The sequence below is a fragment of the Rhododendron vialii genome, chromosome 11a, assembly GCF_030253575.1.
Source record: "Rhododendron vialii isolate Sample 1 chromosome 11a, ASM3025357v1".
NCBI classification, from domain to species: Eukaryota; Viridiplantae; Streptophyta; class Magnoliopsida; order Ericales; family Ericaceae; genus Rhododendron; species Rhododendron vialii.
The window spans coordinates 29765820-29788544 of NC_080567.1; the positions used below are offsets into that span (position 1 = coordinate 29765820).

The 22725-nt window shown below is 37.0% G+C and overlaps 3 protein-coding genes across 5 annotated transcripts in view; all 3 read right to left on the minus strand.

Moving 5' to 3' along the window:
• On the minus strand, nucleotides 1–16953 carry LOC131306403 (uncharacterized). 2 transcript variants are annotated; one of them, XM_058332624.1, is made up of 4 exons: nucleotides 16903–16953; nucleotides 1867–2567; nucleotides 953–1657; nucleotides 1–347 (listed from the first exon to the last, which is right to left on the minus strand). In XM_058332624.1, the coding sequence occupies exons 2-4, from the start codon at nucleotides 2464–2466 to the stop codon at nucleotides 261–263; spliced, it is 1392 nt and encodes a 463-aa protein (XP_058188607.1). In that variant the 5' UTR covers nucleotides 2467–2567; nucleotides 16903–16953; the 3' UTR covers nucleotides 1–260. The 2 variants fall into 2 exon arrangements, with proteins under 2 accessions (XP_058188607.1, XP_058188606.1); XM_058332623.1 differs by lacking the exon at nucleotides 16903–16953 and adding an exon at nucleotides 4905–5058.
• On the minus strand, nucleotides 7041–10925 carry LOC131306402 (uncharacterized). Of its 2 annotated transcripts, XM_058332622.1 has the most exons (5): nucleotides 10807–10922; nucleotides 9810–9945; nucleotides 8822–9518; nucleotides 7995–8699; nucleotides 7041–7387 (listed from the first exon to the last, which is right to left on the minus strand). In XM_058332622.1, exons 3-5 carry the CDS (start codon nucleotides 9428–9430, stop codon nucleotides 7301–7303), a joined length of 1401 nt encoding a protein of 466 aa, XP_058188605.1. In that variant the 5' UTR covers nucleotides 9431–9518; nucleotides 9810–9945; nucleotides 10807–10922; the 3' UTR covers nucleotides 7041–7300. The 2 variants fall into 2 exon arrangements, with proteins under 2 accessions (XP_058188605.1, XP_058188604.1); XM_058332621.1 differs by lacking the exon at nucleotides 9810–9945 and having other exon boundaries at nucleotides 10807–10925.
• LOC131307087 (uncharacterized) overlaps nucleotides 12882–22725 on the minus strand; it is a 20460-nt gene continuing 10616 nt past the window's right edge. The window contains exons 5-7 of the mRNA XM_058333505.1: nucleotides 21819–22448; nucleotides 20896–21588; nucleotides 12882–13289 (exon numbers count right to left, since the gene is read on the minus strand). Coding sequence (XP_058189488.1) covers nucleotides 13122–13289; nucleotides 20896–21588; nucleotides 21819–22448 — 1491 coding nt within the window. The 3' untranslated portion in view covers nucleotides 12882–13121. The remainder of the gene's footprint in view (nucleotides 13290–20895; nucleotides 21589–21818; nucleotides 22449–22725) is intronic.

Genomic DNA, 22725 nt, shown 5'->3' on the forward strand with positions numbered 1-22725 from the left:
TCAATCAGAAATTCAGACCATAAGCTAATACCATTGCCACAATAGTCTTTCCAAATTAGACAAAACCACAAAAGGGTCTCACAAAACCAAAAAAAAGGAAAGGAAAGAATACTAATAGGTCTTACATCAGCTGCGGATATAGAATATCAATGCTAATTAAGCGAGTTTTCATTGTCACACTAGAACATAGGCTTATAGGCAAACACCAGAGTTTCTTCCTCTCTGCTGGCATAGAGACAATCAGACAACGCTGTTTTACCTCAGGTTTCTTGCTTCGTCTCCTTACGCACAAAAGCATCAGTCAATGCAGATCTTGACACCAACGAAGCCACCAAGAGACGCAAAGTCTGCAATATGAATGTATCAGCAGAGAGTGAAATTGAAACTACTACAGTCAGCAAACTAATACACCAAGCCACAGTTACAGGGTCAAACTTCAAGCACAACTTTGGGAGTTAAAGCGCTGTGGTGCAAGGCAATGAATTCTGTTTAGTGCGCAAGGTTTGGGCAAATTTCTTACAATGTTGATAGAAAAAACCTGTTTACATGAAATCTTCAAAATATATGAACAATGGCGAATTCTTGAGACATGAATAAGGGTACAACATACGCATAACATTTTACTATGACATTTACCTTGAAAGCCTATTGAGTACCGAAAACCTTGAAAGTTTGTTGAGTACTGAAAACTTCGTGAAATTTCTGGCTGTTCGAAAGCATATTACTGCAGAACTATGTATGCAATGATGTGAATCTCATGTTATGCACGAAGTAGTCCATGGTACCTCATAATGAATCCAATAAGAAACGTGAATATTTCAGTCCCCGTGTCCTTAATGAGAATGAGATGAATCCCACACTTAGACACATACACTAAGGGCCGTACCCTACACCCGTATCTGAGTCCATGTAACATCTATTATAATTTGACAGCAGTCAACTTACGGCTTACCTCCTCCTCATCCATATTCACCTCCAATTCCTGAATGTCGCTGTGAGGTACCTTTAATCTGTTGATAAGAGATATGCCTGAGATCGGAGATAAAGGTGCTATCGATAAACTATCCGTCACCAGGAACATAGATGGTCCTTTCACTAGTCCAACACCAATTTTAAGTTCCCGCAGACGGGACTCTGAACTCAAATGAGTGGCTGTAATTCGGAATTGGGGTATAAGAGTCTTATATGACAGGTTTACAACTTCTTCAATACCAATTAGTTTGTTGTCATAAGAGGTACCAGGGGCGAGTTTTGGATCGAGTAGAATCGCCTTCATTTCCTCTGATTTGAAGAACTTGTTGACATCTAAATCTTGGACACTCTTGCGTAAATTGCCCAGGCATCCCTTGAAGGACAAATATGGACATTCCTTAAAGATATAGCCGATTGGAATTGAGAGGAAACTGCATAGGAGATTCACAAAATTCTCTTCAACTTCTGCATACAGCACCCGATTGTTCAACCTGTTTATGAAAAGCTTCAAGTTTATCTTTTCATCCTTATTTCTTGTGTCCACGTCTCTTTGAGATAGATTCATCATCCTCGGTTCATACTGTCCATAATTAATCATGGGCTTTGTCTTACTGAAGGGAGGTTCCAATATGGAGTCAGAAAAAGGCGTCCTTGATGCTAATGAACACTTGAGCAATTTCAGAACCTGAGACAGATGGATACAAACAAGTAGTTCCAAAAAAAAAAAAGGGCACGGAGTCATGGGCAAGCCCGGGAACACAGCAAAAGTGTATATAATATGTGGATTTTATAGGAATTGAGTTGTTATTTGTACGCATATTGTATTTAGTAACAGAAAACATCATAGAGTTCCATTTGTGGAATATAGAACAGAAAGACGATTTCGTTAATTACCTCATCCTTTCCTATGTTCAGCATTCTCTCTTCTGTTTTGCTCCCATCAAATGCTCCAAAATTGCCAAGCAGAGACAAGCCAGCCGCAGTAGACATAGGCAACACTTGAAAGTCATCGGTTATCATAAACCGCACAGTTGGTTTTATTAATCCACTTCCATCTTGGGTAACTCGGTCTAATAGATTTAACTCGATGGATAAGGCTTTTCCACACCGGCAAGAATCAGTTTGGTAATAGCTCACCATACCACAAGAGGCACACACATAATATTTGCTTTTGTTACATTCAACCAAATCTACCTTTAGGTCCCTACAGTAGACATCAGTTGCACATCGCGGATGAAGAAGTATCCCTTTGTGCTCACTTGATAGAAAGCCCTCATCAAACTTTTCCAAAGTTTCGTATAAGTTGTTTAAACAGCCAATCTCCCCCTCCAAAGAGTGCTCACGAGTGAGTCTGACAATTGTTCCAATAGGTATTGTAAGAAAGCTGAATAGAACATCCACAAAATCATTGTTTGCCTCCACAAAAACAATTCGATTTTTCTCTTTCTCCACAAGGATCTTCAAACTCATAGTTTGAGAAGCCTCGCTCTCCATGATTTTCAATAAAAACTTGAGTGACTAACTTCAAGATAACAGTAATTCACTCGACGAGTATTGTTGGCTTATGTTGGAACTTGTATCCCTTGCATCAACCACTAAAAATGGAAAAGATTAATAGAAAGATGCATAAAAAACTGTCCGTGAAAAAAACAACAATATTGAGTTGCAACACCGAAAGAAATCCATGACACCAATATTGAATTCAAGGAAGTTCTTGAAATGTAGATTTTTTGCGATTAAGCAATGGAAACCGCATTTACAAATGTCAAACATTGAACTTTTTTGGTGGAATGCCGGTGTAAGTGTACAATGTTACTATACTATTAAGTTCTCGACAGAGGACGATTATGGTTGCAATACGAAAGTATAGGGAATCACCGGTATTCGGTTGGGCCTCCATGCTCCCCGTGCAGACAGCCGTACCATTTAGAGGCTATAACCAAAACAGGATTAAATTCCTTCATAGCATGTTTCATAGGATTGTCACTAACCATTAACCAATACAATTCCAATCTTGTAATTTTTTTTATTTATTTTTGGATAGTAAAATAGGACCGGGGAAGTCCCCTTTTGCATCACAAGTGTCAAATGAGGAATAGCCATCGAATGAGAGGATCCTTACTCATGGAGAAATATTGTTTAAAAGGAGGTAAAATTAGGATTGAAAAAATAACTCCATACAGAAGAATTTACCAAGTCCTAGTGCAGGTATGTTACCCATCACCTCCGCCAGAGAGTATTGCCCTCACATCACACCACTATCACTGTACTCATGTCGGGACCGAGGCTAAGAACCCAGCATGTGTGGGTGGTGTTGGTAGTAAGGCCCCATTCTCCTCAATTTTTTCATCTCGAACTTTTTCCGGTAACTTTTTTACTTTTTACAATTTTTTGTTGAGCTTTTCGTCGTAAATTTTGGGGTTAATCATCGGTCTCGATTGGTTATAGCCGTCCGATCAACTCCTTTAATAAATTTACTCTCTCCCTCCCTCTTTCCTTACTTCTTAGTTAATGTTGCTTTTTCGGAGAACATACATATTATTTCTTTATTTTAACAGGGTGCCTTTTATTATCAATACATTTTCTTCTCCCTATCGTCGATCTTAAACTCTATCATTGTGGTACTGTTGTGCATTGTCCACTCATCCATCAGAAAACTCTATTCAATTCCTACTTCCTTCAACTGAGGTAACAATAGAAAAAAATTATAGAAACTTTAGTCATACAAAAGAATAAACTTAGTTTGGTTTGGTAGTCATACAAAAGAATAAGCTTAGTATTTTTTTTGGTAATAAATTATTTCACCTATTTCTTGGATGATGATTCAAAGCAGCAGTGCTTGATAATTTGTTCCAGTTGTGGGCCTATAGCATTTCTTTGATTTGAAGGGGAAAAAACTCAATTTGTAGCATTCCATTGCAAGAATCATATTCAATGTTAAAGAAAAACAACATTCGTTAACTTACGGGAAGTTGAGTTTTAAAACTATTTTTTTTGGATTAGTTGTTGGTTGAACTATAGAACTATATTGTATACGGGTGTGATATAAGTATTGGTTGATCATGATAGCTGTTAATAAATGGTTGTGCGTAAATTAATTAGAAATTTCATTTGGGTATGTGCTCCCACTTTTTCAATGAGAGTGGTATTATTTGTTGTGAAACTATTTTTAGAAGAAATTAGTTCAGTTTATCCTATTTGAAGAGAATTTTAAAAAATAAATTATAAAAAATTTCTTTTGGGTTTGTTAAGCTCACTAGAAGGGAAGGATAATTTTTTTTTGAGTTGTAATAAAAAAGTATTGTGTCGTGCCTTTTTTTGATCGGCGTGTTGTAAGGCACGGGCAATCACTAGTTTGTGTTTTTTTTTTTATATAAGATGACACTTAAGACAAAAAAGTTTGTATTTTTTTCGTTTTTAGTGAATTTTTTTATGCTTTTGGCCATAATTTTTTACTTTATAGACTCATCCCATCAAGACAAACAAAGAATCCAAAAGACACAATGCAAATCTAACTAAAGTTCATAAAAGATGGACAAAACACACAAAATGTAGATGACAGTTAAGGAGAATTAGTTCCAATGGGGGCTACGGGACTTGAACTTGGGCTTGTCCAACCAAGACCAAGTTTCAACTACTGAACCAACCACTCGTTTGTTGCCCTCGTACAGTTCAAAGGTTCAAGTCGTATACCAATGTCCATATATTAGCACAAACAAGAATTCTATTGATGGACTGCCCACCCCTCAAATGTGAGTGTTTGTAAAAGTGTATTTGATTTGGTTGAAGGATAAATTTGGTGATGAAGAAGTGAAATGACAAGAAGTAACCGAAGTAACGATGGAGGGACGATGAAGAAGAAGGCATAAACAAACAAGCAGAATGAGTAGAGTAGTGCTCAAAGATGATCCTAGTCAAGTAGTGTGTGGTACCTGTGAGTCACTGCGGGAGATCCAACAAACCAAAACCAGTGTTGCTGCTTTGATGAACGATTTGGGAATTGGGAAAGACAGCGGCAATGGGGAACTAAAAGGACAGTTATTAAAAGCATCTCCAATAACTCCATAATACACTAAAAGGAGAATTATTAAAAGCATCTCCAATGACTCTGTAATACACTGGCTAAAGTTGTAGCTAGCAAATGGGCAAAAAGTGACTCCAATGTACTTGATAAATTGGTCCATAAACTTATGACTCAACAAGTCACGTTATAAATTTGGCCACAAATATATAGTCACTAGTGAATTTAGGATGTAACATATCTTCAGCTTAAATAAATTATTCGTTCTATCCAACTACTTTACGTGCGTGATGGTTATAATCATAAGTATCAGTTTCCATTTTGATATATATATATTTTCTTATTTCATCATAAAAGGAAATATTTATACAGAGATACATTGCTTAAAAAGTGAGGGTAAACGAGTATATTTTAAAAAAGAAATGATTCGATGGCTATAAAGTTAACATGAAGTGATCTAACAGTTGTAGAGGTTACAACAAAACTTTGTGGGCTCAACGAAACTTTTTTTTCTTGGCGTAAAAAGAAACTGCTCTATTTTATAATATAAATTATATGTTTGTGGGCTCAAAAAAACTTTTTCTTTTTCCTAGGCACAAAAAGAACCTGTTTAAAGTGTTGCCGCAGCAACAATAGCTACAAAACTTTTGAGGGTTTGAATCTTCGACTTACCCAAAAAACAAAAACAAAAAAAAAAAACTTGGCGGGTTTCAAAATGAAAAATTGCTCTTTTACACAAACTTTGTGTCTAAGAAACATATCAGTTCATCTTCTCCATAATAGAATATAGACCTCCCTTTTCTCATTCCAAATTCAAGCAAATTTTTTGTTTCAATTAATAAATTTAGCTTGTCCATTGGAGTGATCACCCGGGATAATGACTACTTACCAATCTATAATGACCAGAGTCTAAAAAGTATAAAATTATGACCATAAGCCAAAAAAAAAAATCACTGAAGACAAAAAAAAAAAAATCTTTTTTTTCTAAATTGTTGTCTTACTATGATGACTTTTTTTTCAACATCGGCCCATATTATTGGAGTATATTTTTTTGATTCCTCTCGTCGAGACAAATGATTAGCCCAAAAATTATACTCCCTTTGTCCCAAATTCTTTGTTTGGTCCGCAAAACGGAGTGCTAAAAATAATGCAATTTTTTCAAAAACAAATTAAAATACTCATTGATATCTAGTAAGTTGTTGAAAAACTTTTGATTTTTTCTTACAAAAAATGTATTATTTTTAACACTCCATTTTGTGGACCGGACAAAAAATTTGGGACGGAGGGAGTAACGAAAAACTCAACAAAAAGTTACGAAAAATAAAAAAGTACCAAAAAAAAGTTTTAGACAAAAGTTTACACCGGAGCCTTAATGCTCCAATGGCTAAGGTAGGTCTACAGTCCATCTTCTCTCTTCCATTTAAGAAATAGTACTAAAGACAAGACCTGTATTAGGTGTTTTCTTTGAAATATGAAGTTGAATGTATCGAAGACTTCGATACCTTATTATAAAACAAAATGGCATAACCAACTGCCATAGCCCAGGTAACCGCCCTATTACGGGGATTCTTTCTTGAAGTATAATTCAGGAGTAACTCACTCACTCTCAAATGGGAGGTATCGGGCCAATTCTTGTGTCATTTGATTACTTCTCACCCAACATAAGGATTAATTCATGAGTTATAGTCATTGTGTCGTTTGGGTTGGCCTTGTTTTTTTTTTTTTGGTAAATGGTGGCCTTGTTTGTAGATTGTAGACGAATTTTTTAACATTCCGTTTAATAGATTGTGCGATAGGGTTGGCCTTGCTTTTTGTTTTTTTTTTTTTTGTTCTTTTGGGTAAATGGTGGCCTTGTTTGTAAATTGTAGATGAATTTTTGAACATTCGGATTAATAGATCATCATCGAACGTAATTCTTCATAACGTTTGTAACTTTCATTCTGCCTGCCGAAGGTAAACAGGAGAAAGAGAGAACTCATCTTACATCAGCCTTTAAAGAAGGAAACCTATTTGCTGCTTAGTGGCATGCAGGCATAATGCTCAATCAGAAATTCAGACCATACCCTAGTACCATTGCCACACAATAGTCTCTCCAAATTACTAGACAAAACCACAAAAGGGTCTCACAAAACCAAAAAAAAAGGAAAGGAAAGAATACCAATAGGTTTTACATCAGCTGCAGAGAGAGAATATCAATGCTAATAAAGCAAGTTTGCATTGTTGCACTAGAACATAGGCTTATAGGCAAACACCAGAGTTTCTTCCTTTCTGCTGGGCATAGAGACAATCAGACAACGCTTTTTTACCTCAGGTTTCTTGCTTCATCTCCTTACGCACAAAAGCATCAGTCAATGCAGATCTTGACACCAACGAAGCCACCAAGAGACGCAAAGTCTGCAATAGAATGTATTAGCAGAGAGTGAAATTGAAACTACTACAGTCAGCAAACTACCACACCAAGCCACAGTTACAGGCTCAAACTAAAAACACAACTTTGGAAGTTAAAGTGCTGTGGTGCAAGCCAATGAATTCTGTTTAGTGCACAAGGTTTGAGCAAATTTCTTAGAATGTTGATAGAAAAAACCTGTTACATGAAATCTTCAAAATATATGAAGAGCAGTGGCGGATTCTTGAGACAAGAGTAGGGGTACAACATACGTGTAACATTTTACTACGACGTTTACCTTGAAGCCTATTGAGTACCGAAAACCTTGAAAGACTATTGAGTACTGAAAACTTTGTGAAATTTCTGGCTGGTTGAAAGCATATTACTGCAGAACTATGTGTGCAATGATGTGAATCTCATGTTATGCACGAAGTTGTCCATGGTACCTCATAAAAAATCCAATAAGAAATGTGAATATTTCAGTGTCCCTGTGTCCTCAATGAGAATGAGATTTTTCCCACACTTAGACACATACACTAAGGGCCGTACCCTACACCCGTATCTGAGTCCATGTAACATCTATTATAATTTGACAGCAGTAAACTTACGGCTTACCTCCTCCTCACCCATATTCACCTCCAATTCCTGAATGTCGCTGGAAGGTACCTTTAATCTGTTGATAAGAGAGATGCATGAGATCAGAGATAAAGGTGCTATTGATAAACTATCCGTCACCATGAACATAACCGGTCCTTTCACTAGTTCGCCACCAATTTTAACTTCCTGCAGAGGGGACTCTGAACTCAAAGCAGAGTATGTGATTTTGAATAGTGAAGAAAGAGTCGAGTAAGACGGGTTTACAGCTTCTTCAATACCAATTAGTTTTTTGTCATAAGAGGTACCAGGGGCTAGTTTTGGATCGAGAAGAATTGCCTTCATCTCTGATGATTTGAAGAACTTGTTGACATCTAAATCTTGGACACTCTTGCGTAAATTGCCCAGGTTTCCATTGAAGGACAAATATGGAAATTCCTTAATGATATAGCCGATTGGAATTGAGAGGAAACTGCATAGGAGATGCACAAAATTCTCTTCAACTTCTGCATACAGCACCCTATTGTTCAACCTGTTTATGATAAGCTTTAAGTTTATCTTTTCATCCTTATTTCCTGTGTCCGCGTCTCTTTGAGATAGATTCATCATCCTCCGTCCACACAGTCCATAATTAATCATGGGCTTTGTCTTACTGAAGGGAGGTTCCAATATGGAGTCAGAAAAAGGCGTCATTGATGCTAATGTGCACTTGAGCAATTTTAGAACCTGAGACGGATACAAACAAGAAGTTCCAAAAAAATAAGGGCACGGAGTCATGGGCAAGCCCGGCAACACGGCAAAAGTGTATATACATGTATATAGAACAAAAAGATGATTTCGGTAATTACCTCATCCTTTCCTACGTTCAGCATTCTCACTTCTGTTTTGCTCCCATCAAATGCTCCAAAATTGCCAAGCAGAGACAAGCCGGCCATGGTAGACATAGGCAACACTTGAAAGTCATCGGTTATCACAAACTGCACAGCTGGTTTTATAAATCCACTTCCACCATGGGAAACTGGGTTTAATAGATTTACCTCGTGGCGCAAGGCTTTTCCACACCGGCAAGAAACATTTTGGTTATAGCTCACAAAACTACAAGTCCAAAAGCTGCCACACCCATAATACTTGCTTTTGTTACATTCAACCAAATTTACCTTTAGGTTCCTACAGTAGATATCACTTGCACATCGCGGATGAAGAAGCATCCCTTTTTGCTCACTTGATAGAAAGTCCTCATCTAACTTTTCCAAACTTTCATATAAGTTGTTTAAACAGCCAATCCCCCCCTCCAAAGAGTGCTCACGAGTGAGTCCGAAAATTGTTCCAATAGGTATTGTAAGGAAGCTGAATAGAACATCCACAAAATCCTTGTTTGCCTCCACAAAAACAATTCGATTTTTCCCTTTCTCCACAAGGATCTTCAAACTCATAGTTTGAGAAGCTTCACTCGCCATGATTTTCAATAAAAACTTGAGTGACTAACTTCAAGATAACAGTAATTCGCTTGATGAGTATTGTTGGCTTATGTTGGAACTTGAATCCCTTGCATCAACCAGTACAAATGGAAAAGATTAATAGAAAGATGCATAAAAAACTGTCAGTGAAAAACACAACAATATTGAGTTGCAACACCGAAAGAAATCCATGGCACCAATATTGCATTCGAGGAAATTCTTGAAATGTAGATATTTTGCGATTAAGCAATGGAAACCACATTGACAAATGTCAAACATTGAACTTTTTTGGTGCAATGCCGGTGTAAGTGTACAATGTTACTATTAAGCTCTCGACAGAGGACGGTTATGGTTGCAATACAAAAGCATAGGGAATCACCGGTATTCGGTTGGGCCTCCATGTTCCCCGTGCAGACTGCCGTACCATTTAGAGGCTATAACCAAAACAGGAGTACATTCCTTCATAGCATGTTTCATAGGACTGTTACTAACCATTAACCAATACAATTCCAATCCTGTAAAAAAAAAAAAAATTTTCGGATAGTCAAATAGGACCGGGGAAGTCCCCTTTTGCATCACAAGTTTCAAACAAGGAATAGCCATTGAATGAGAGGATCCTTACTCATGGAGAAACATCGTTTAAAAGGATGTAAAATTAGGACTGAAAAAATAACTCCAAACAAAAGAATTTAGCTAGTCCTAGTGCATGTATGTTACCCGTCCCTCTGCCATGTCGGAACCGAGCCTAAGAACCATCACGTGTGGGTGGTGTTGGAAGTAAGGCCCCATTCTCCTCAATTTTTTTTTTGCGTAAAACTATTTTCGGCAACTTTTTTACTTTTTGTAGTAAATTTTGGGGTTAATCATCGGTCTCGACGAGATGAATCAAAAAACTATAATAATGTGGATCGATGTTGAAAAAAATACAACGTCGTATTTTTTCGTCTTTAGTGAAATTTTTTTATGCTTTTGACCATAATTTTTTACTTTATAGACTCATCTAGTCGAGACGGACAAAGAATCCAAAAGACACAATGCAAATCTAACTAATCTAACTAAAGTTCCCAGAAGACGAACAAAACACACAAAATGAAGATGACAATTAAGGAGAATTAGTTCCAATGGGGGCTACGGTACTTGAACTTGGGCTTGTCCAACAAAGGCCAAGTTTTCGACTGCTGACGGACTGCCCACCCCTCAAATATGAGTGTTTGTAAAAGTGTGTTTGGTTGAAAGACAAATTTGGTAATGAAAAAGTGAAACGACTAGAAGTAACCGAAGCAACGATGGAGGGAGGATGAAGAAGAAGGCATAAACAAGCAGAATGAGTAGAGAATAGTGCTCAAAGATGATCCAAGTTAAGTAGTGTGTGGTACCTGTGAGTCACTGCGGGAGATCCAGCAAACCAAATCAGTATTGCTGCTTTGATGAACGATTTTGGAATTGGGAAAGACAGTGGCAATAGTAAACTAAAAGGACAATTATTAAAAGCATCTCCAATAACTCTGCAATACACTATATAAAGCAAAGGGGCAGAAAGTGACTCCAATGTAGTTGATAAATTGGTCCACTAACCTATGACTCAATAAGTCACCTTATAAATTTGGCCACAAATATATAGTCATTAGTGAATTTGGGATGTAACATATCCTCTACTTAAATAAATTATTCGTTCCATCTAACTACTTTATGCGCGTGATAGTTATAATTATCACAAGTATCTGTTACTATTTGGGATGTAACATATCCTCTACTTAAATAAATTATTCGTTCCATCCAACTACTTTATGCGCGTGATAGTTATAATTATCACAAGTATCTGTTACCATTTTAATATATATGTTTTCCTATTTCATCATAAAAGAAAATATTTATACAGGGATAGATACATTGCTTAAAAAGTGAGAATAAAAGAATATATTTTTAAAAAGAAATGATTCGATGGATACAAAGTTAACATGAAGTGACCTAACGGTTGTAAAAGTTACAACGAAACTTTATGGGCCCAACAAAACTTTTCTTTGTTGGCATAATAAGAAACTGCTCTATTTTATACTCCCTCCGTCCCTTTATAATAGTCCAGTATTCCATTTTGGGCTGTCCCTTAATAAGTGTCCATTTGGTAAAGTTAGTGGGTAAAAGTTGGTATATTGTCTATTTTGTCCCTAAAAGTAGATTCTATTTTAAAAAGTTAGTGAGTAAAAAGTGTAATGATGATGGGTAAGTAAGGAAAGTGGAGGAAAAAGTTGATGTGAAAGGTATAATGATGATATTTTTTTAATAAGTTGGAGTTACGAAGTAGAACATTTAAAAAGGGACGGAGGGAGTAATATAAATTATAAATTATATATTTGTAGGCCCAACGAAATTTTTTTTTCCTAGGCACAAAAAGAACCTGTTTAAAGTGTTGCCGCAGCAACAATAGCTACACAACTTTTGAGGGTTTGCAACAACAGCAACAATACGGAAACCTGGTCTATTTTATAATATAAATTATATGTTTCGACTTACACAAAAAACAAAAACACAAACCAAAAAACCTTGGAGGGTTTCAAAATGAAAAATTGCTCTTTTACACAAATTTTGTGTCTAAGAAACATATCAGTTCATCTTCTCCATAATAGAACACAGACCTCCCTTTTCTTATTCCAAATTCAAGCAAAATTTATCTTTCAATTAATAAATTTAGCTTGTCCATTGGAGTGATCACCCAGGATAATGACTACTTACCAATCTATAATGATCAGAGTCTAAAAAGTACAAAATTATGATAAAAAAAAAAAACGCTGAAGACAGAAATAATATCTTTTTTGTCTAAAGTGTCCTCTTACTATTATGACTTTTTTTTTCAACATCGGCCCATATTATTGGAGTATATATTTTTTGATTTCTCTTATCAAGACAAATAATTAATCCCAAAAATTACAACGAAAAACACAACAAAAAGTTATGAAAAATAAAAAAGTACCAAAAAAGAGTTTTAGACAAAAGTTTACAATGGAGCCTTAATGCTCCAATGGCTAAGATAGGTCTACGGTCCATCTTTTCTCTTCCATTTAAGAAATAGTACCAAAGACAAGATCTGAATTAGGCATTCTCTTTGAAATATGAAAATGAATGTATCGAAGACTTCGATACCTTATTATAAAACAAAATGGCATAACCAACTGTCATAGCTCAATTAACCGCCCTATTATGGGGATTCTTTCTTGAAGTATAGTTCAAGGGTAACTCACTCTCAAATGGGAGGTATCGGGCCAATTCTTGTGTCATTCGATTACTTCTCACCCAACATAAGGATTAATTCACGAGTTATAGTAATTGTGTCGTTGGGTTGGCCTTGTTTTCTTTTTTGTTTTTTTGGGTAAATGGTGGCTGCCGAAGGATTAACGTTTTCATTCTGCCTGCCGAAGGTAAAGAGGGGAAAGAGAAAACTCATCTTACACAAGCCTTTAAAGAAGGAACCCTATTTGCTGCTTAGTGGCATGCGGGCATGATGCCCAATCAGAAATTCAGACCATACCCTAACACCATTGCCACACAATAGTCTCTCCAAATTAGACAAAACCACACAAAAGGGTCTCACAAAACCAAAAAAACAATAAAAAAGGAAAGCAAAGAATACAAATAGGTCTTACATCAGCTGCGGATTAGAATATCAATGCTAATAAAGCAAGTTTGCATTGTTGCACTAGAACATAGGCTTATAGGCAAACACCAGAGTTTCTTCCTCTCTGCTGGCATAGAGACAATCAGACAACGCTGTTTTACCTGAGGTTTCTTGCTTCGTCTCCTTACGCACAAAAGCATCAGTCAATGCAGATCTCGACACCAACGAAGCCACCAAGAGATGCAAAGTCTGCAATATGAATGTATCAGCAGAGAGTGAAATTGAAACTACTACAGTCAGCAAACTACTACACCAAGCCACAGTTACAGGCTCAAACTAAAAGCACAACTTTGGAAGTTAAAGCGCTGTGGTGCAAGCCAATGAATTCTGTTTAGTGCTTAAGGTTTGAGCAAATTTCTTACAATGTCGATAGAAAAAACCTGTTATATGAAATCTTCAAAATATATGAAGAAAAGTGGCGGATTCTTGGGACACAAGTAGGGGTACAACATACGTGTAACATTTTACTACGACATTTACCTTTAAAGCCTATTGAGTACAGGAAACCTTCAAAGCATATTGAGTACAGAAAACTTTGTGAAATTTCTGGCTGGTCAAAAGCATATTACTGCAGAAGTATGTATGCAATGATGTAAATCTCATGTTATGCATGAAGTAGTCCATGGTACCTTGTAAAGAATCCAATAAGAAATGTGAACATTTCACAGTGTCCCCGTGTCCTCAATGAGAATGAGATGAATCCCACACTTATACACATATACTAAGGGCCGTACCCTACACCCGTATCTGCGTCCATGTAACATCTATTATAATTTGACAGCAGTAAACTTACGGCTTACCTCCTCCTCACCCATATTCACCTCCAATTCCTCAATGTCGCTGACAGGTACCTTTAATCTGTTGATAAAAGATATGCCTGAGATTGGAGATAAAGGTGCTATCGATAAACTATCCGTCACCATGAACATAGACGGTCCTTTCACTAGTCCGCCACCAATTTTAACTTCCCGCAGATGGGACTTTGAACTCAAACCAGTGCATTTCGTTTGGAATAGGGAAGAAAGAGTCGACCATGACACGTTTACAGTACCAATTAGTTTGTTGTCATAAGGGGTACCAGGGGCTAGTTTTGGATCGAGTAGAATTGCCTTCATCTCCTCTGATTTGAAGAACTTGTTGACATCTAAATCTTGGACACTCTTGCATAAATTGCCTAGGCATCCCTTAAAAGGACAAATATGGACATTCCTTAATGATATAACCGATTGGAATTGAGAGGAAACTGCATAGGAGATTCACAAAATTCTCTTCAACTTCTGCATACAGCGCCCGATTGTTCGACCTGTTTATGAAAAGCTTCAAGTTTATCTTTGCATCCTTATTTCTTGTGTCCACGTCTCTTTGAGATAGATTCATCATCCTCGGTTCATACTGTCCATAATTAATCATGGGCTTTGTCTTACTGAAGGGAGGTTCCAATATGGAGTCAGAAAAAGGCGTCCTTGATGCTAATGAACACTTGAGCAATTTCAGAACCTGAGACAGATGGATACAAACAAGTAGTTCCAAAAAAAATAAGGGCACAGAGTCATGGGCAAGCCCAGGAACACGGCAAAAGTGTATATACACGTATATACGCAAGTATGGAAATATGTGGATTTTATAGGAATTGAGTTGTTATTTGTACGCATATTGTATTTAGTAACAGAAAACATCATAGAGTTCCATTTATGGAATATAGAACAAAAAGATGATTTCGTTAATTACCTCATCCTTTCCTATGTTCAGCATTCTCTCTTCTGTTTTGCTCCCATCAAATGCTCCAAAATTGCCAAGCAGAGACAAGCCAGCCGTGGTAGACATAGGCAACACTTGAAAGTCATCGGTTATCATAAACCGGACAGTTGGTTTTATAAATCCACTTCCACCTTTGGGAACTAGGTTTAATAGATTTAACTCGTAGTCTAAGGCTCTTCCGCACCGGCAAGGATCATTTTGGTAATAGCTCACCATACTACAAGAGACACACGCATAATACTTGCTTTTGTTACATTCAACCAAATCTACCTTTAGGTTCCTACAGTAGATATCAGCTGCACATCGCGGACGAAGAAGTATCCCTTTGTGCTCACTTGATAGCAAGTCCTCATCAAACTTTTCCAAACTTTCATATAAGTTGTTTAAACAGCCAATCTCCCCCTCCAAAAAGTGCTCACGAGTGAGTCCGAAAATTGTTCCAATAGGTATTGTAAGGAAGCTGAATAGAACATCCACAAAATCCTTGTTTGCCTCCACAAAAACAATTCGATTTTTCTCTTTCTCCACAAGGATCTTCAAACTCATAGTTTGAGAAGCTTCGCTCGCCATGATTTTCAAAAACTTGAGTAACTAACTTCAAGATAATAGTAATTTGCTTGACGAGTATTGTTGGCTTATGTTTGCATCAACCACTACAAATGGAAAAGATTAATACAAAAAAGCATAAAACTGTTCGTGAAAAACACAACAATATTGAGTTGCAACACCAAAAGAAATCCATGGCACCAATATTGCATTCAAGGAAATTCTTAAAATGTAGATTTTTTGAAATTAAGCAATGGAAACCGCGTTTACAAATGTCAAACATTGAACTTTTTTGGTGCAATGCCGGTGTAATTGTACAATGTTACTATTAAGTTCTCGGCAGAGGACGGTTATGGTTGCATTACAAAAGTATAGGGAATCACCGGTGTTCGGTTGGGCCTCCATGTTCTGCGTGCAGACTGCCGTATCATTTAGAGGCTATAATCAAAACAGGAGTAAATTCCTTCATAGCATGTTTCATAGGATTGTCACTAACCAATACAATTCCAATCTTGTAAATTTTTTATTTTTTTTTGGGATAGTCAAATAGGACCGGGTGAAGTCCCCTTTTGCATCACAAGTATCAAACAAGGAATAGCCATTGAATGAGAGGATCCTTACTCATGGAGAAACATCGTTTAAAAGGATTTAAAATTAGGACTGAAAAAATAACTCCAAACAGAAGAATTTAGCAAGTCCTAGTGCAGGTATGTTACCCATCACCTCCGCCAGAGAGTATTGCCCTCACGTCACACCACTATCACTGCACTCATGTCGTGACCGAGCCTAAGAACCCAGCACGTGTGAGTGGTGTTGGAAGTAAGGCCCCATCCTCAATTTTTTTGTCTAAAACATTTTTCGGCAACTTTTTTGTTAAGTTTTTTGTCGTAAGTTTTGGGGTTGATCATCCGTCTCGACGAGAGGAATAAAAAAAGTATAATAATGTGGATCTATGTTGAAAAAAATTTATCTAAGACAACACTTCAGACAAAAAAGTTTGCATTTTTTCATCTTTCGTGAATTTTTTTTATGCTTTTGGTCATAATTTTTTACTTTTTAGACTCATCCCGTCAAGACGGACAAAGAATCCAAAAGACACAATGCAAATCTGACAAAAATTCAGAAAAGACGAACAAAACACACAAAATAAAGATGACAATTAAGGAGAATTAGTTCCAATGGGGGCTACGGGACTTGAACTTGGGCTTGTCCAACCAAGGCCAAGTTTTCGACCGCTGAACCAACTACCCTCGTACAGTTCAAAGGTTCAAGTCGTATACAAATGTCCATATATTAGCATAAACAAGGATCCTACTAACAGACAAATGTGAGTGTTTGTAAAAGTGTGTTTGGTTGAAGGACAAATTTGGTGATGAAAAAGTGAAACGACAAGAAGTAACCGAAGTAACGATAGAGGGACGATGAAGAAGAAGGGATAAACAAGCAGAATGAGTAGAGTACTGCTCAAAAATGATCCAAGTTAAGTGGTGTGTGGTACCTGTGAGTCACCGCGGGAGATCTAGCAAACCAAACCAGTATTGCTGCTTTGATGAACGATTTTGGAATTGGGAAAGACAGCGGCAGTAGTAATCTAAAGCATCTCCAATAACTCTATAATACACTAAAAAAGGACAATTATTAAAAGCAACTCCAATAACTCTGTAATACACTATAAATGGCTAAAGTTGTAGCAAGCAAATGGGCAAAAGTGACTCCAATGTACTTGATAAATTGGTCCATAAACTTATGACTCAACAAGTAGGGCTGCAAACGAGCCGAGTCGAGCCAAGTTTTGCCTTGCTCGAGCTCGGCTTGCCTTAGTTTTCCTCAGCTCGAGCTCAAATCGAGCTAAAATATGTGGGCTCGAACTCGGCTCGAACATATATTCAAAAGCTCGAGCTCGGCTTGGCTCGAATGGCTCGTTCGGTACATGTATGGGTATTGGTATATGTATGTATGTATGTATGTATGTATGTATATATATATATATATATATATATATATATATATATATATATATATATATATATATGTATATGTAAGCTCGAGCTCGGCTCTAATGGCTCGTTTGGTATTTGTATGTACTGTATATGGCAGCTCGCGAGCTCAACGAGCCGAAGATCAAGTGGCTCGAGCTCGGCTCGTTTATGAAACGAGCTGAAAATGTTGGCTCGAGCTCGTTCATTTGCTTGATGAACCGAGCTCGAACGAGCCATTAGCGAGCTGAGTCATGAGCCGCTCGCGAGCGGCTCGGTTCGTTTGCGGCCCTATCAACAAGTCACCTTGTAAATTTTGGCCACAAATATATAGTCACTAGTGAATTTGGGATGTAACATATCTTCAGCTTGAATAAGTTATTCGTTCTATCCAATTACTTTATGCGTGTGATAGTTGTAATCATCACAAAGTATCAGTTTCCATTTTGATATATATGTTTTCCTATTTCATCATAAAAGAAAATATTTATACATGGACATATATACATTGCTTAAAAAAGTGAGAATAAAAGAGTATATTTTAAAAAAGAAATGATTCGATGGCTACAAAGTTAATATGAAGTGATCTAACGGTTGTAGAGGTTAAAACAAAACTTTGTGGGCCCAATGAAACTTTTTTTTTCTTGGCATAAAAACAAACTGCTCTATTTTATAGTAATATAAATTATATGTTTGTAGGCCCAACGAAACTTTTTTTTTCCCTAGGCACAAAAAGAACCTGTTTAAGTGTTGCTGCAGCATAGTTCTAAGTGTATTTTGTGTTGTATTTTGTTTGATTAAACCCTTGTACTCTTTCTTTCATATATATATAAGATGTTCTTTGGTGCAAAAAAAAAAAAGTGTTGCCGCAGCAACAATAGCTACAAAACGTTTCAGGGTTTGAATAATCGACTTACCCAAAAAACAAAAAAAAAAACCTTGGAGGGTTTCAAAATGAAAAATTGCTCTTTTACACAAACTTTGTGTCTAAGAAACATATCAATTCATCTTCTCCATAATAGAACATAGACCTCCCTTTTCTCGTTCCAAATTTAAGCAAAATTTGTGTTTCAATTAATAAATTTAGCTTGTCCATTAGAGTGATCACCTAGGATAATGACTACTTACCGATCTATAATGACCAGAGTCTAAAACGTATAAAATTATGACCAGAAGCAAAAAAAAAAATCATTGATGACGAAAAGAATATCTTTTTTTTGTCTAAAGTGTCGTCTTACTATGATGACTTTTTTTTCAACATCGGCCCATGTTATTATATTTTTTTGATTCCTCTTGTCGAGACAAATAATTAACCCCAAAAATTACAACGAAAAACACAACAAAAAATTATGAAAAATAAAAAAGTACCAAAAAAAAATTTTAGACAAAAGTTTACAACGAAGCCTTAATGCTCCAATGGCTAAGGTAGGTCTACAGCCCATCTTTTCTCGTCCATTTAATAAATAGTACCAAAGGCAAGGCCTGTATTAGGCGTTCACTTTGAAATATGAAGTTGAATATATCGAAGACTTCGATACCTTATTATAAAACAAAATGGCATAACCAGCTGACATAGCCCAGTTAACCGCTCTATTATGGGGATTCTTTCTTGAAGTATAGTTCAGGGGTAACTCACTCTCAAATGGGAGGTATCAGGCCAATTCTTGTGTCATTCGATTACTTCTCACCCAACATAAGGATTAATTCACCAGTTATAGTCATTGTGCCGATGCGTTGGCCTTTTTTTTTTTTTTGGGTAAATGGTGGCCTTGTTTGTAGATTTTAGATGAATTTTTGAACATCCCGATTAATAGATTATCATCGAATGTAATTCTTCATAACGTTTGTAACTTTCATTCTGCCTGCCGAAGGTAAAGAGGGGAAAGAGAAAACTCATCTTACACCAGCCTTTAAAGAAGGAACCCTATTTGCTGCTCAGTGGCATGCGGGCATGATGCCCAATCAGAAATTCAGACCATACCCTAATACCATTGCCACACAATAGTCTCTCCAAATTAGACAAAACCACAAAAGGGTCTCACAAAACCCCGAAAAAAGGAAAGGAAAGAATACCAATTGGTCTTACATCAGTTGCGGATATAGAATATCAATGCTAATAACACAAGTTTGCATTGTTGCACTAGAACATAGGCTTATAGGCAAACACCAGAGTTTCTTCCTCTCTGCTGGGCATAGAGACAATCAGACAAAGCTATTACCTTAGGTTTCTTGCTTCGTCTCCTTACGCACAAAAGCATCAGTCAATGCAGATCTTGACACCAACGAAGCCACCAAGAGATGTAAAGTCTGCAATATGAATGTATCAGCAGAGAGTGAAATTGAGACTACTACAGTCAGCAAACTACTAGACCAAGCCACAGTTACAGGCTCAAACTAAAAGCACAACTTTGGAAGTTAAAGCGCTGTGGTGCAAGCCAATGAATTCTGTTTAGTGCGCAAGGTTTGAGCAAATTTCTTACAATGTTGATACAAAAAACCTGTTATACGAAATCTTCAAAATATATGAAGAACAGTGTCGGATTCTTGAGACATGAGTAGGGGTACAACAAATGCGTAACATTTTACTACGACCAGGGGCGGATCCACCTTGGGGCACGTGGGGTCACGTGCCGCCACGCCTTTTAAAAAAAAAAAATTCCCGATTTTGTATGTATATAAATTATATATGCTATCATGTGTAAGATGTTAAAGTTTGGTTCAGTGGTAAGAGACAGGCCATGGGAAAGGAATAGCGTGAGTTCGAGTTCTACTCCCCTAACTCTTTTTGGCTTTTTTCAAAATCCAACTGTTTCACAGCCCAGGTTTGCCCCACTCCCCAACGTCTCCAATCATTTGCGTAATACTCAATATGAATTCGCACATTGTATTTGTACATTTTTGGTCTCCGAAACTTATACTTGTAGAGTTAATAATAGGAAAATAGATGATGAGCATGTGATAATTTTGTTTTAACGCATATAGTCGAAATGCACAAGTTTGCCCAAATAGCTTGTTATTAAAATACATATATACTTTAAAATTATTACATTATCATGAATGCTAATTAAAATTATTTAAGTGTGAATGTGCTTAACTGTAACTCATATATTACGGCGTTACAAAGAAAATTGGTGTCCCCACTATGTCGATTTCCTGGGTTCGCCACTGACTGCGACATTCACCTTGAAAGCCTATTGAGTACCGAAAACCTTGAAAGCCTATTGAGTACTGGAAACTTTGTGAAATTTCTGGCTGGTCGAAAGCATATTACTGCAGAACTATGTATGCAATGGTGTGAATCTCATGTCATGCATGCAATAGTCGTAAACAATGTCAACCTTCAAAAATAAAGAAATCCAATAAGAAACGTAAATATTTCAGTGTCCCTGTGTCCTCAACAAGAATGAGATGAATCCCACACTTAGACTCATACACTAAGGGCCGTGTACCCTACACCCGCATCTAAGTAAATGTAACATCAATTATAATTTGACAGCAGTTAACTTACGGCTAACCTCCTCCTCACCCATATTCACCTCCAATTCCTGAATGTCACTGAGAGGTACCTTTAATCTGTTGATAAGAGATATGCCTGAGATCGGAGATAAATGTGCTATCCATAAACTATCCGTCACCATGAACATAGACGGTCCTTTCACTAGTCCGCCACCAATTTTAACTCCCCGCAGGGGGGACTCTGAACTCAAACCAATGCATTCTATTTCGAATAGGGAAGAAAGAGTCGAACATGACAGGTTTGCAGCTTCTTCAATACCAATTAGTTTGTTGCTATAAGAGGTGCCAGGGGCAAGTTTTGGATCGAGTAGAATTGCCTTCATCTCCTCTGATTTGTAGAACTTGTTGACATCAAAATCTTGGACACTCTTGTATAAATTGCCCAGGCATCCCATGAAGGACAAATATGGAAATTCCTTAAAAATATAACCGATTGGAAATGAGAGGAAACTGGCTAGGAGATTCACAAAATTCTCTTCAACTTCTGCATACAGTGCCCTATTGTTCGATCTGTTTATGATAAGCTTCAAGTTTATCTTTTCTTCCTTATTTCTTGTGTCCACGTCTCTTTGAGATAGATTCATCCTCCTCGGTCCATACTTAATGGGCTTTGTCTTACTGAAGCGAGGTTTCAAAATAGAGTCAGAAAAAGGCGTTCTTGATGCTAATGAACACTTGAGCAATTTCAGAACCTGAGACAGATGGATACAAACAAGTAGTTCCAAAAAATAAGGGCACGGAGTCATGGGCAAGGCCGGGAACACGGCAAAAGTGTATATATATGTATACTTGCAAGTATGTAAATATGTGAATTTTATAGGTATTGAGTTGTTATTTGTGCGCATATTGTATTTAGTGACATGGTAAATCATAACTTTCCATTTATGGAATTTAGAACCAAAAAAATGATTTCGTTAGTTACCTCATCCTTTCCTACGTTCAGCATTCTCTCTTCGATTTTGCTCCCATCTAATGCTCCAAAATTGCTAAGCAGAGACAAGCCAGCCATGGTAGACATAGGCAACACTTTAAAGTCATCGGTTACCATGAAACGCACCGTTGGTTTTATAAATCCACTTCCACCTTCGGGACCTGGGTCTAATAGATTTACCTCGAAGACTAAGGCTTCTCCGCACAGGCAAGAATCATTTTGGTAATAGCTCACAAAACTACAATATGCATCGCGACACGCATAATACTTGCTTTTGTTACATTCAACCAAATTTACCTTTAGGTCCCTACAGTAGACATCAGTTGCACATCGCGGATGAAGAAGTATCCCTTTGTGCTCACTGGATAGAAAGTTTTCATCAAACTTTTCCAAACTTTCATATAAGTTGTTTAAACAGCCAATCTTCTCCTTCAAAAAGTGCTCACGAGTGAGTCTGACAATTGTTCCAATAGGTATTGTAAGGAAGCTGAATAGAACATCCACAAAATCCTTGTTTGCCTCCACAAAAACAATTTGATTTTTCTCTTTCTCCACAAGGATCTTCAAACTCATAGTTTGAGAAGCATCGCTCTCCATGATTTTCAATAAAAACTTAAGTGACTAACTTCAAGATAACAGTATTCGCTTGACAAGGATTGTTGGCTTATGTTGGAACTTGTATCCCTTGCATCAACCACTACAAATGGAAAAGATTAATAGAAAGACGCATAAAAAATTGTCCGTGAAAAACGCAACAATATTGAGTTGCAACACCGAAAGAAATCCATGGCACCAATATTGCATTCGAGGAAATTCTTGAAATGTAAATCTTTTGCGATTAAGCAATGGAAACCGCATTTACAAATGTCAAACATTGAACTTTTTTGGTGCAATGCCG

Coding starts and splice junctions, on each gene's coding strand:
- LOC131306402 (XM_058332621.1), bottom strand. CDS start 9,430: ATGGCGAGTGAAGCTTCTCAAACTATGAGTTTGAAGATCCTTGTGGAG. Junction 8,700..8,821: donor TGAACGTAGGAAAGGATGAG/GTAATTACCGAA, acceptor TATCCGTCTCAG/GTTCTAAAATTGCTCAAGTG. Junction 7,388..7,994: donor TGAATATGGGTGAGGAGGAG/GTAAGCCGTAAG, acceptor ATTCTATTGCAG/ACTTTGCGTCTCTTGGTGGC.
- LOC131306403 (XM_058332624.1), bottom strand. CDS start 2,466: ATGGAGAGCGAGGCTTCTCAAACTATGAGTTTGAAGATCCTTGTGGAG. Junction 1,658..1,866: donor TGAACATAGGAAAGGATGAG/GTAATTAACGAA, acceptor CATCTGTCTCAG/GTTCTGAAATTGCTCAAGTG. Junction 348..952: donor TGAATATGGATGAGGAGGAG/GTAAGCCGTAAG, acceptor TTCATATTGCAG/ACTTTGCGTCTCTTGGTGGC.